This window comes from Orycteropus afer, unplaced genomic scaffold (assembly GCF_000298275.1).
Source record: "Orycteropus afer afer isolate SDZICR_OR568_19922 unplaced genomic scaffold, OryAfe1.0 scaffold00532, whole genome shotgun sequence".
NCBI lineage: Eukaryota > Metazoa > Chordata > Mammalia > Tubulidentata > Orycteropodidae > Orycteropus > Orycteropus afer.
In genome coordinates, this window is record NW_006922119.1 from 1,087,118 (window position 1) to 1,101,490 (window position 14,373).

The 14,373-nt window shown below is 39.3% G+C and overlaps 1 protein-coding gene and 1 pseudogene across 1 annotated transcript in view; one reads left to right on the forward strand and one right to left on the reverse strand.

Moving 5' to 3' along the window:
• Window positions 1–652: 652 nt before the first annotated feature.
• Window positions 653–14,373, reverse strand: part of SPATA18 (spermatogenesis associated 18) — a 54,546-nt gene continuing 40,825 nt past the window's right edge. The window contains exons 9-11 of the mRNA XM_007955712.1: window positions 6,578–6,753; window positions 1,963–2,086; window positions 653–784 (exon numbers count right to left, since the gene is read on the reverse strand). Coding sequence (XP_007953903.1) covers window positions 653–784; window positions 1,963–2,086; window positions 6,578–6,753 — 432 coding nt within the window. The remainder of the gene's footprint in view (window positions 785–1,962; window positions 2,087–6,577; window positions 6,754–14,373) is intronic.
• On the forward strand, window positions 8,952–11,756 carry LOC103209809 (annotated as a pseudogene).

A 14,373-nucleotide genomic window follows, 5' to 3' on the forward strand; every position in this document is an offset into this window, starting at 1 on the left:
TATATATATATCAACTTGAAGGAACAGCAAATTGCTAGTCATTCTGGTGTCCACATGTCTTAGTACAACCCTGTACTCAGAAGTCACTGACTAAATATTTATTGAATCAATGAACAGTGAGGAATCATATAATGTTTTTAGAGATGTTATCTCCATAGTTTTCAGAAATGTTTTCCCTATTGTTAATATTTTCTTTGACAGAAATAGTAATTCTCCCCAGAGCTAATAAGCAAAGAGACTACCCTTCTTGTTCATACTTCGAAGTTAGAAAAAAAATGATAACTGCAATGCCCTTTATAAAGTATTGAAATCCAGACCATCTGAGCAATTTCTCTAAACTCACATAACATGTTCTAGAGAAATCAAAGACGTGGGCCTAGGCCTGTTGACTAAAATGTTCCTTTCTCTCTTCAGAAGACTACCTAATCTCTAGTAGTTTATTTTCATTCCAAGATAAATATTAAATTATGAAATAAGTAAAAGTCTAAGAAGAAAAAAGAATTTATGTTTCCTTCTTTCTGGAATGATAAATTCCTTCACCCACAGTCACATAATAATCAATTTGGGCTTAGTGTTATTGTAACAGGTTCTCTTTCTACCTTTATGATTATAACCACTTCTTTTATAGGCAAATATTGTAGCACAGAAAGTGTCAATCATAGAACGATTTTGTGTAATAAATGATTAGACAGATATGTACCGTGCTTAAACCAATACGGCTACGGGGGCAAACAGGACTTAGACTCCGACTTCGACATCGAGTTACAGGCCGCACCGAATTCCACTAAACAAGAGAGACAAATAGTCAATAATTTGTGAAAGTTGACATGACTAAAAACAACGTATATATCCCACATAAGGAGATATTTTACTGATATGATTATACCTGCCCATATATCAGATTGTGGTGCATGTCTTCATTTCTTATTTGCCCAATATTTAACAATAACTTTTGAATTCTTGACATCCCATTAACAATGAACTTTGGGACATAAAAATTCTTGGCACTAGTTTAATTTTGCTTTGATGAGTAAGGAAGCTGTTGGAAATTATATTCCAAATTTCCCATCAAGCTCAATGAGAGCAGGTATTTGTATCTGTTTTGTTCAGTGCTGAATTATCAACACCTTAATACAGTGTCATAAGTAACTAGTCAATAAATAAATATCACTGAATAAAATAAGTGAATGGATAAACACTTTCTAGGAAGGGAAGGGGTGAAAACAACATAATGTAATCTACACAGAATATCTAAGCACCTGTGGCCACCATTTCCAACACTCCCCCCTCACCTCAGTGTGTACATGCACGCTCACACACACACACACACACACACACACAGCCTTATATACCTAAGACTCCAATTTGAAGGCTGCTCAATTCCTGAAACTAAGCACATGTTCAAAATATTCTACCACCAATGCACATAGGAAGCAGCCTTCCAAACTGGCTTACCCCCTTTTCCCACCTCCTCTGTCCTATCTCCATCCCTCTCTACCTCACCCATACAAAGGAGAGAAAAACTGGGCACATTCAAAATTTCCAAAAATGGAGAATTTTGGGTAAAAATTTGGCAAAATATTTCCAGAAAATTAACTGATCATTTTGAAATGCTTAGAACTACAGAGGGCCTCCAATAAAAATGAGTTCAAAGGGCTCTGCCTGTATAATTTGCAAGTTTTCTACGATGAAGGAGGCAAATATGACTAGTTCTATCTTATAAATGAAGAAACAGGTGAAGATTGCTGCTAGAAAATTATAAAGAATCAGAAAGAAAGAAAAAAAAAAAAAAAGATTTATTCTTTCCCAGCAGGCCCTGTACCACATACTTCCTCCCCTTTGTATGGAATCTTAATAAACATTTTTACAGACTTCTTTTACAAAAGCTCTGGGTTTATAAATGTTCTCGAACTTGTGAAGCAAACACTTGGGATGAATGGTCACTATGCAAGGCCACCGTACAAAAGCCCCTCTCTTGGTGACAGCTTCTCCCTTCATAATGACACAATCATTCTCCATGAGAGCAGGCCACACGTGGTAGAAGACTAAGGGAGCGGTGAAATCTGAGTCATAGCTGCGACGGTACCTATTTTACACACAAAGGAACAAGAAAGAGAAATTAAGCCATTAAGTAGCATCTCTGGAGGACAAAAATTGTTTATCTAGACAAATATGGATCCTGATTCTGTTATTAGGAACCAGTGATAATTTGGGCACTCTTCCCACTTCCTCCTGTGTTTACCATTTCCATTCATCCTTCCTATCCCTTCTTGCCATCTCAGCTTTATCCCTGGACAAATTCTGCCCTTTTGATCTCATATGATTGGCTGTTCTAAGGAGTGCATACCTCCCTGGTGTTAATGTTCACCTTATAGGCCTGTCTATCCTTTGGCTGAAAGTTGAGCCACAGAGGTGAGTTCAGCTCCAGGCCTGAAGGGTGTCTAAGGACCACAGTCTTGGTGTTCCACTAGTCTCTATCAGACCAGTAAGCCTGGTCTTTTTTTTATTACTTTGAATTTTGTTCCATGTTTTTCTCCCACTCTATCCAAGACCTCCTGTTGTGATCCCTTTCAGGGTGGTCAGCAGTGGTAGCCAGGCACCATCTAGTTCTTCTGGTCTCAGGGTCATGGAGGCTGGGGTTCATGAGATCCGTTAGTCATCTGGACTAATTGTTTCTTTAAATCTTTCATTTTCTCCACTCTTCTTTGCTCTGCATGGGGAAAGACCAATAGTTGCACCTTGATGGCCACTCACAGCTTTTAAGACCACAGTCACTATGCATCAAGTAGGATATAGAACATTGTCTTTGTGAACTGTTATGACAATTGACCTTGATGTCCCCCCCGCCCCAAGACTATGGTCCTGAGCCTCTAGGCTCAGCAGCTCATTCCCTCAAGACTTTTGGTTATGTTTAAGAAGTTTTCATAACTTTGACCCTTGTTTGCTCTGCTATATTCTCCACAGGGTTTTCAATAGCTGATTTTTCAGAAGTAAATCATCACATAACCAAAGATTGTATGTGTGGAATATAGATGCTGATGAATATATGTGTATAGGAAGTCACATATAAGTAAAATACATGCATGTATAGGTGTATCTATAGGTATATGTATATACACTTCTGTGTGTGCTACATTTTTATCCATGTAACAAACCACAGAAGTGACACAGCTCCGAAGACATCCTAGATATATCCAAAAAGCTTGCAGGATTGGTTTAGTAGATCAAAAAGCTTGGGACCACAGTCTTTGGGGACAACAGAGTCGATTGGCATAACATAGTTCACAAAAATGATGCTCTATATCCTCATTTGGTGAGTAGCGTCTGGTATCTTGAAAGCTTACAAGCAGCTATCTGAGACACAACTGTCGGTCTCTACTCATATGGAGCAAAAGAGAATGAAGAAAATCAAAGGTCCAAATAAGAAACTAGCCCATGGAACTAACAGCCCACATGAACTACAGCCTCTTGTAAAATGAGACCAAAAGATCTTGATGTTGCCTGGCTACCACTATCAACCATTCTGACCAGGGGTACAATAAAAGGTCCTAGATAGAATGGGAGGAAAATGTAGAACAAAACACAAATTCCTAAAAAAATAAAGAGCTAGATTTACTGAACTGGTAGAGACTGGAGGACCCCCTGAGACTAAATATATCTAAAATATATTTATATTTTATATACTATAAAATATATCTAATATGTCTAGGACTAAAATATCCTTTGAATTTTGAATTGAAGCTATTTCTGCCAGTCACCTTTCAGCAAATAATAGATTGGCTTATGAAATAAATGATGTCACCATGAGGAATATGCAACTTAGAACAATCAACTATACAAGACCAAAAGAGTAACATTTGCCCAAAAACAAAGATGAGAAGGCAGGGAGGGGAATAAAATCTAGATCAATGGAAACAATGAAAATGCTGACACACTGTAAAAATTATAATCAATGGCATAGAACAATTTGCATAAAAATTATTAAAAGGGAATATAATTTGCTGTGTAAAATTTCACCCAAAACACAATAAAACAGTATTTTTAAAAAGAAGAAGAGAAAGAACTAGATCATTTCATCTTTCTTCCAAGGCACCTCTGCATAGACTTGAACCTGCAACCTTCTAGTTAGCAGCTGAGAGTTTTAACCATTTGCACCACCCAGGAACTCTATGGTTAACATGATAGGCTATTAACCAAAAAGGTTGGAGGTTGGAGTTCACGCAGAGGGGCCTCAGAAGAAAAGCCAGTGGTCTACCTCTGAAAAACACAGTCATTGAAAACCCTATGAAGCACAGTTCTACTCTCAGACACAAGGGGTCTCCATGAGTCACAGGTGACTTGACAGCCACTGGTTATGTTGTTGTTGTTGTTATGTGCCGTCGAGTCGGCCCCGACTCATAGCGACCCCTCCTTGGGTTTCCGAGGCAGTATCACTACGGAAGTAGGATTGCCCAACCTTCCTTCCGAGGAGTGGCTGGTGGGTTTGAACCACCGGCCTTCTGGTTAGCAGTCAAGTGCTTTAGCCACTAGTATGATAACTAGGTGAACTGGAAACTCATTGAAAGACTATATCCAAAGAGAGGAAAGGGCTAATTAATGGATCAATGAGAATATGAATTTAGATGCTAAAGGCGCTCTTTCAATCTTGTGATAGATAAATCACCATTTTTATCAATGACTTTTTTTTTTTACATGTAAGAAATATCGAAAACATGATCAAAGATCAGATGACAGTATCAAAAGTAACACAGGATACTTCTCCAACATAACCAATCACCTCACAAAATCAGTTTTCTTAGTTTGAAGACTTAGGATCCTAGTCTTATGGGACAATTCAGTGAGTGATTGTACTATAGTTCATAGTTTGTGTTCTACATCCTAGTTTGGTGAGTAGTGTCTGGGGTCTTAAAAGCTTGTAAGTGACCATCCAACAAACAACTATTGGTCTCTACTTGGCTGAAGCAAAAGAGAAAGGTGGAAAACCAAGAATCAGAGAAGGAGCTAGACTATAAGAATAATTGTCTCCAAGGATCATATCTTAACTCGAATGGAGTGAAAGAGAAAAGAGGAAACCCAAGAATCAGAAAAGGAACTAGACTATAAGATTAATTGCCTCCAAGAACCACTATCTCCTCTATCGTGAGACCAGTAGAATTAAGTTGTGTCAGGCTACCACTACTGACTATTCTGATCAGGATCACAGTAGATGGATCCTGATAAAAAGGGAGAAAAATTTGGAACAAGACTTCAATTCTGGAAGAATCCCTGAGACAGTTGCCATGAGATACACTTTTAACTTTGAACTGAAACTATTACCTGAAATCACCTTTTAACTAAATAGCAGGTTAGAAGAAAAAGTCAAGTCAAGTCACCCTTGAGTACTGTGCTCTTTTAAAAAATTATCTATATGAGATCAAATGGACAACAGTTATTCTAGAGCATAATTGAGACAAAGTAAGACTAAGTTAATAGGAATGGAAGAATTAGAACAGAAACAATGAAAATGTTGACGCAACATTAAGAATGTAACTAATGTCACTGAATGTTATGTGTAGAAATTGCTGAATCCTATTTTGCTGTGTGTGCTTTAACCAAAAACATAAAATAATATTTTAAAAAGGAAAAAATATATTAAAATGTTGGATAACTATGTTATGCAACTATAATGAACTTGCTTATGGTTTGTTCTGTTTTGTTTTCAGAGCTTTGGTGAAAAAACAAAACTGGCTTGCATAAATGAAAAACTCAACGTCTACTCTGGTTAATAAAACTGCAATAGTAAAAGGATTCAACTCCTCTTGGCCAAACTTCCATTTCTCATTGGGTAAGAAGTTTTAGCTAAAGCCAACTAGCGTGTGATGTGAAAGAGTTAATCAAAGATAAAGAAAATTGATTTCTCAAAAAAAAAAAAAAAAAAGAGAGAGAGAGAGAGAAAGAAAAATAGTTCAGGAGCTGGGAATGATAAGCTGAATCTAGTAACACACAACGCAATGCACAATTAGCCCTCTGAATCTGTGGTTCTGCGTCTGCAGATTCAACCAACAGCGGACTGAAAATACTTGAAAAATAAAAAGCAATTAAGTGCATAAGGATCACCGGGGAGCTTGTTAAATTAAAGATTTCTGAGTCCTATCCCACACCTACTGCATAAAATATACTAGAGTGGGGTCTGCAGTTTTAACAAGCACCCTGAATAATTCTGATGTAGGTGATCTATGCACCTCATTTTGAAAAACCTGGACAGGAAAATTCAATAAAAAACAATAAACTGTCATGCACATTTGTATTTATATAACAATCTTTCTTTCAAAATGCTCCAGATAGACTCCTGGTATTTATGACTACTCCCCAAAGACCAATCAATATGTCCTATGGAAATCATAATGTGACCTCTGATTTACACTTTTCTGAGAGGAAAATGACCCAAGGAGAACTCTGTTCCATAGTACACAGAAGAATATGGCAAGGCTTGGAAATTAGTGTCTTGATTTCTTCACCCAGGATTATTTAGCCAGCAGTACATTTCCCCCTAAATTATTCCCAGGAATCCCTTAACTTTTGCTCCTGTGTCTCTTACTTGCAATCATTGAAAACTTCTCCATCAGTCCCAAATGCAATATCTAGGGGTGGGTCTAAGGTCTGCATTGCAAAGGCAATGCAACATATCTCCTGAATAAAGTCATTGAGGAGGCAAAAGTCAACTTCAGGAGGGAACGAAATCTTGGGGTTGACATTCATGGCTCGTATCACATCCTGAAAAACAAAAAGATCACATTATCTGGTTGTCAACTTAACTCTAACATTCAAAGGGCATTGTGACTGATAGGAGGTGGGGAAAGTGCATTAAGTAAAAACCAGTTAAATCAGAAAAGCAGGACTTGTGCTAAAGGGAGAAAGACAGTGTTGTTGTTAGGTGCTGTCAAGTATATTTTGACTCATAGCGACCCCATGCACAACAAATGAAACAATTCATGGTCCTGCACAATCCTCACAATTGCAGCTATGCTTAAGCCGCTGTTGCAGTTGGCCCTCTATGCTGCCCAGCATGATCTCCTTCTCCAGGGACTGGTCCCTTCTGACAGCAAGACCAAAGTATGTGAGACGCAAGCTGGCCATTCTCATTTCTAAGGGGCATTTCAGCTGTACTTATTCCAATAGAGATTTGTTTGTTCTTCTGGCAGTCCATGGTATATTCAGTGTTCTTTGCCAACACCACAATTCAAGTGCATCAATTCTGCTGTCTCCCTTATTCATTGTCTAGCTTTCACATGCATATGAGGATACTGAAAAGAATACTGATGTGCTTGCATCAGGCACACCTTACTCTTCAAAGTAACATCTTTGCTCTTGAACACTTTGAAGAGGTCTTTTGCAGATTTGCCCAGTGCAATATGTCTGATTTGTTGACTGCTGCTTCCATGTGCATTGATTGTGGATCCAAGTAATATAAAATCTTTGACAATTTTAATCTTTTCTCCATTTATTCTGACATTGCTTATTGGTCTAGTGGTAAGAATTTTTGTTTTATGTTGAGGTATAATTCATACTGAAGGTTGTAGTCTTTGATCTTTATCAGTAAGTGCTTCAAGTTTTCTTCACTTTCAGGAAGCAAGGCGTGTCATCTGCATATCTCAAGTTGTTAATGAGTCTTCACCCAATCTTGATGCTGTGTTCTTCATATAGTCCAGATTCTCAAATTATCTGCTCAAACTGAATAACTACAGTGAAAGGACCCAACCCTGACACCTTCCTTTCCTGATTTTAAAGCATGCAGTATCCTCTTGTTCTGTTCAAACAACTGCCTCTTGGTCTATGTACAGGCTCCTCATGAGCACAATAAAGTGTTCTGAAATTCCCATTCTTCACAAAGTTATCCATAATTTATTATGATCCACACAGTCGAATGTCATTGTCATTGCAAAGTCAATAAAGCACAGGTAAACATCTTTCTGGTATTCTCTGCTTTCAGCCAAGATTCACCTAACATCAGCAATGATATCCCTCGTTCCATGCCCTCTTATGAATCCAGCTTGCATTTCTGGCAGTTCCCTGTCAATGTACTGTTGCAACCATTTTTGAATTATTTTCAGCAAAATTTTACTTAAGAGTGATATTAATAATATTGTTCAATAATTTCCACATTATGCTGAATGACCTTTCTTTGGAATAGCACAAATATGTGTCTCTTTCAGTCAGTTGGTCAGGTAGCTATCTTCCATATTTCTTGGCATAAATGAATGCTGGCTTCCAGTGTTGCATCCGTTTGTTGAACTTTCTCAATGGATACTCCTTCAATTCCTAGAAGCTTGTTTTTTGCCAATTCCTTCATTGCAGCTTGGGCTTCTTTCTTCAGTACCATCTGTTCTTTATCATATGCTACCTCCTAAAATGGCTGAACATCAGAGTACAGTGATTCTGTGTATTCCTTCCACCTTCTTTTGATGCTTCCTGCATCATTCAGTATTTTGCCCATACAGTCCTTCAATATTGCAACTGAAAACTTGAACATTTTCTTCAGTTCTTTCAGCTTAAGAAATGTAGCACATGTTCTTCCTTTTTGATTTTCTAACTCCAGGCCTTTGCACATTTCATTATAATACTCTACTTTGTCTTCTCAAGTTGCCCTTTGAAATCTTCTCTTCAGCTCTTTTACTTCATTAATTCTTCCTTTTGCTTTAGCTACTCTTCATTCAAGAACAAGTTTCAGAGTCTCTTCTGACACCCATTTTGGTCTTTTCTTTCTTTCCTGTCTTTTTTCATGACCTTTTGCTTTCTTCATGTACAATATTTTTTATGTCATCTCACAACTGTCTGGTCTTTGGTCACTGGTGTTCAGTGCACCAAATCTATTCTTAAGATAGTGAAACCATTACAACACTACCCAGGCCGTAGTCTCTGGCTGCTGCCACCTCCCTGCCCTTGCCTCTGGTGCACATTAAAGATCCAAAACCATGACTGATCCCAAGTATTTCACAACCAATAAAAAAAGAAAAATCTTTGAATTAAAGGTTGAACTCAACAATGAAAAGAAAGAAAAGAGGAAGGAAGCTGTGAAGAAAGGGATTGCTGCTATGGCCATGGAAAAAGATGTAGCTCTCTTTCCAGATGTAGTGAACTGTATGCAGACTGACAACCTAGAACTAAAGAAACTTGTGTATCTTTACTTGATGAACTATGCTAAGAGTCAGCCAGACACAGCCATCATGGCTGTCAATAGTTTTGTGAAGCACTGTGAAGATCCTAATCCACTGAGTCAGGCCTTGGCAGTCAGAACCATGGGCTGCATCTGAGTGGACAAGATTACGGAATATCTCTGGGAGCCCCGCCTCAAGTGCTTAAAGGATGAAGACCCCCTATGATCAGAAAACAGTGGCAATCTGCATGGCAAAGCTCCATGATATCAATACCCAAATGGTGGAAGATCAGGGATTCCTGTATCCTCTCCAAGATCTCATAGCAGATTCAAATCCAATGGTGGTGGCTAATGCTGTAGCAGCATTATTTCAAATCAGTGAGTCTCACCCAAATAGCAATCTACTTTATCTGAACCCACAGAACATTAATAAGCTGCTGAGTGCACTAAATAGGGCCAGATTCTCATCTTTGACAACCCTAGAGATGACCAAGCGGCTCAGAGCATCTGTGAGAAGGTAACTCCCCAGCTATCCCACGCCAACTCAGCAGTGGTGCTCTCAGCGGTAAAAGTCCTAATGAAATTTCTAGAGTTGTTACCCAAGGACTCTGGCTACTACAGTATGCTGCCAAAGAAGTTAGCCCTTCCACTGGTCACTTTCTTGTCTGGGGAGCCAGAGGTGCAGTATGTCACCTTGAGGAACATCAACCTAGTTGTCCAAAAAGAGGCTTGAAATCTTGAAGCAGGAAATCAAAGTGTTTTTTGTGAAGTACAGTGATCCCATCTATGTTAAACTAGAGAAGTTGGACATCATGATTTGGCATCCCAAGCCAACATTGCTCAGGTTCTGGCAGAACTGAAGGAATATGCCACAGAAGTAGATGTTGACTTTGTTCACAAAGCAGTGTGAACCACTGGACAGTGTGCCATCAAGGTGGAGCAATCTGCAGAGTGCTGTGTGAGCACATTGCTTGATCTCATCCAGACTAAAATAAATTATGTGGTCCAAGAGGAGATCGTTGTCATCAGGGACATCTTCCATAAGTAGCCTAATAAGTATGAATGTATCATTGCTACTTTATGTGAGAACTTAGACTCGCTGGATGAGCCAAATGCTAAGCAGCTATGATTTGGATTGTGGGAGAATATGCTGAAAGAATTGACAATGCAGATGCATTACTGGAGAGCTTCCTGGAGGATTTTCATGATGAAAGCACCCAGGTACAGCTCACTCTGCTTAGTGCCACAGTGAATCTGTTTCTTAAGAAATCATCAGAAGCACAGGAACTGGTCCAGCAGGTCTTGAGTTTGGCAACCCAGAATTCCGATAACCCTGATCTCCAAGACTAGGGCTATATTTACTGATGCCTTCTCTCAATGGACCCTGTCACAGCCAAAGAAGTAGTCTTGTCTGAGAAGCCACTGATATCGGAGGAAACAAACCTTGAGCCAACTCTGCTGGACAAACTAATCTGCCACATTGTCCTTTGGCCTCTGTGTACCATAAACCTTCCAATGATTTTGTAGAAGTAAGTCATGGAATTCATCCCAAACACTTACCAATTCATCATGGAGGCACTGATGCAAGCGACAGCCCTGTTGGCACCACCACTGCAGCCAACCTGGAACAGCCTCAGGTTATACCTTCTCAAGGTGACCTTCTAGGGGACCTTCTGAATCTTGACCTTGGTCCCCCAGTCAATGTGCCACAGGTATCCTCCATGCAGATGGGAGCAGTGGATCTCTCGGGAGGGGGACTTAATAGTCTGCTTGTAGTGACCTTGGTGGGGGCATTGGAGGAAGTCTGGCAGTTGGGCAGTCCTTTATCCCATTATCAGTGCCTCCAACCTTTGCTCCTTCACCTACTGCTGCTGTGGTCAGCAGTGGTCTGAATGACCTTTTTGAACTCTCCACAGGGATAGGCATGGCACCTGGTGGATATGTGGTGCCTAAAGTTGTCTGGCTACCTGCAGTAAAGGCTAAACGCTTGTGGAGATTTCAGGAACATTCACTCACCACCAAGGGCACATCTATATGTAAATGGACCTCACCAACAAAGCTTTGCAGCACATGACAGACTTTGCCATCCAGCTTTGGTGTCATCCCCAGCACTCCTCTGGCCATCCATTCACCACTGATTCCAAACCAGAGCATTGATGTCTCCATGCCTCTCAACACCTTAGACCCAGGCATGAAGTGAGAACCTCTGAATAACCTGCAGGTGGCTGTGAAAAACAATATTGATGTCTTCTACTTCAGTTGCCTAAACCCTGTCAATGTGCTTTTTGTAGAAGATGGCAAAATGGAACACCAGGTCTTCCTTGCAACATGGAAGGATATTCCCAATGAAAATGAACTTCAGTTTCAGATTAAGGTATGTCATTTAAATGTTGACACTGTTTCTAGCAAACTGCAGAACAACAATGTTTATACTATTGCCAAGAGGAATGTGGAAGGGCAGGACATGCTGTACCAATCCCTGAAGCTCACTAATGGCATTCGGATTTTGGCCAAGCTACATATCCAGCCTGGAAACCCCAATTATACACTATCACTAAAATGTAGAGCTCCTGAGGTCTCTCAGTACATCTATCAGGTTTATAACAGCATTTTGAAAAACTAATGGACTGATCCAGTGTCCTCCAGCCACCCTGTGATTGGTGCAAGGCAAGAGCTCTTAATTGGAAGAAATTAAATTGATGCATAGAATCTGAACCCAAACATACTGAGGCCACCTACCACAGTAGTGACTAGTCTAACCTATACTAACATTAGGACTCAACCTGAAAATTTTTAGCTTCCTGTGAACAACTGCTTCAATCACTTCCTACTTCTTGCCACCTGCTGCTACTATCTGTCCTTATTTGTGGGTTTCTTTGTGTTGTGCCAATGGCTGGCATTTTCTACACCTGCTTTTGAGTGTAGTTTGATATTTTGTAATCAAAAGCCATTTCAAAAGCAGAAAAAGGAAAACAAAATTAAAGCAAGGAAAAATGTCACTAAAAAAAAAAAAAAAAAGGTAGTCTCTAAATTCAGGCAAGATAGACTCAAGATCATATTTTGGCTCTTATAGACTTGTTTTTGGGAGCTCTGGTAGCGTAGTGCCTAAGGCATTTGACTGCTGACCAGAAGGCTGGCAGTTCAAACCCACCAGCCACTCCTTGGAAGGAAGGTTGGGCAAACTACTTCTTTAGAGATACCACCTCAGAAACCCAAGGAGGGGTTGCCATGAGCCGGGTCTGACTTGATGGCACATAACAACAACAGCAACAGACTTGTTTTAATTTTCTTCAACTTTAATTTAAACTTGCATATGAGCAACTGATTGCCTCTTCCACAGTTGGCCCCTGGTCTTGTTCTGACTGATAATTGAGCTTCTGCATTTTCTCTTTCCACAGATGTAGTTAATTTAATTCCTGTGTGTTCCATCTGGTGAGGTCCACACGTATAGTTACCTTTTCTGTTGCTAAAAAAAGGAATTTGCAATGAATAAGTCATTGGTCTCGCAAAATTCTACGATGCAATTCTCCTGCATCATTTCTATTACCGAGGCCATACTTTTAACTACCAATGCTGCTTCTGTTTCCAAAAAAAACAGCCATCACTAGTAATTATCAATTCACCTTGGTTGCATGTTTGGTCAATTTCAGATTGCAGAAGTTAGAAAAATCTTCAATTTTTCATCTTTGGCTTTAGTGGTTAGTATGTAAATTTAAATAATAGTAGTATTAACTGGTCATCCTTGGAGGGATATGGATATTATCCTCTCACTGACAGCACTGTACTTCAGGATAGGTCTTAAAATGTTCTTTTTAATGATGAATGCATGAATGCGACATCATTCCTCTTCAATTTGTCATTCCCAGCATAGTAGACCATATCATTCTCCAATTCAAATGGCCAATACCAGTCAATTTGAGCTCACTAATGCCTAGGATATCGATCTTTATCCATTTCATTCCATTTTTGACAACTTCCAGTTTTCCTAGATTCATATATTGTACATTTTAGTTCTGATTATTAATGGATGTTTGCAACTGCTCTTTTCATTTTGAATCTTGCCACATCAGTAAATGAAGGTCTTGAAAGCTTTAGTCCATCCACGTCATTAAAGTCATCTATACTTCAAAGATGCAACTCTTCCCCAGTGGTATTCTGAATGCGTTCCAACTTGAGGGACTCATCTTCCAGCACTATATCAGACAATGTTTCACTGTTATTTGAAAGCTTTCAGTGGTCAACTTTTTCAGAACATTATGGCCCCATCCTTCCCAGTCCGTCTTAGTCTGCAAGCTCCACTAAAAGCCATCCACCATGGGTGACCCTGCTGGTATTTGAAATACTAGTGGCATAGCTTCCAGCATCACAGCAACACACAAGCCACCACAGTCTGACAAAGTGGCACACAAGTGGTGGAGAAAGATCGTATCACTTGTTAGCAGAGAAGGAAGAAAGCTGACAGAGTACAAATGACATACTCAAGGCCAAGAAAGCCTCCCAAATCTAAAGAATCTAAGGACAAGATCTTTAATGATTTTTATGTATTGTTTCTATTTTTCTACCTATAGGATGTGCCAACATAGAACTGACTTACTCATAATTTATAAAAACAAAAAAAAAAAAAAAAAAAAAAAAAACCCACTACCATCGAGTTGATTCAAACTCATAGCAGCCCCCACTGGGTTTCCAAGGCAGTGAATCTTTATGGAAATAGATTGCCCCATCCTCCTTCTGCAGAGCAGCTGGTGGGTTTGAACCACCAAACTTCTGGTTAGCCTTAGGCACTGCACCAAGGCTTGCTTTATTGAGTGTTTACTATGTGCCAAGTTCTGTATTAAAAAAATTACCTGTCTTCTTCCAGTTAATCCCCTCAATAACTCTATGGATTAATGTCCACAGTTGCTCCATTTAAAGATGAGGAAAGTCAAGTACAGAGAGACTACATAAATGTGCAAAGTCATACACCTAGTGAGTAGCAGCATCAGGAGGCAAATTCTTACTAAATCTGTCCCAAAGCCATTGTTTTAAAGCACTATAATATTATATCTCCCTACCTTAAGGGTTTATCTGAAAAAGAATGGAACTATAAAGCTCAGAACATTTATTTTCCATAAAATGTCTAAGAATAAACAATTTCTAATGACTGGTTGCAGTGTAGTAAATTACTTAGTGTGGCTTTTCTACCCATAAGTCTTTGTAAACTCCAAGGTGGGATTTTCTATGAGCAACTGAGGAGCTCC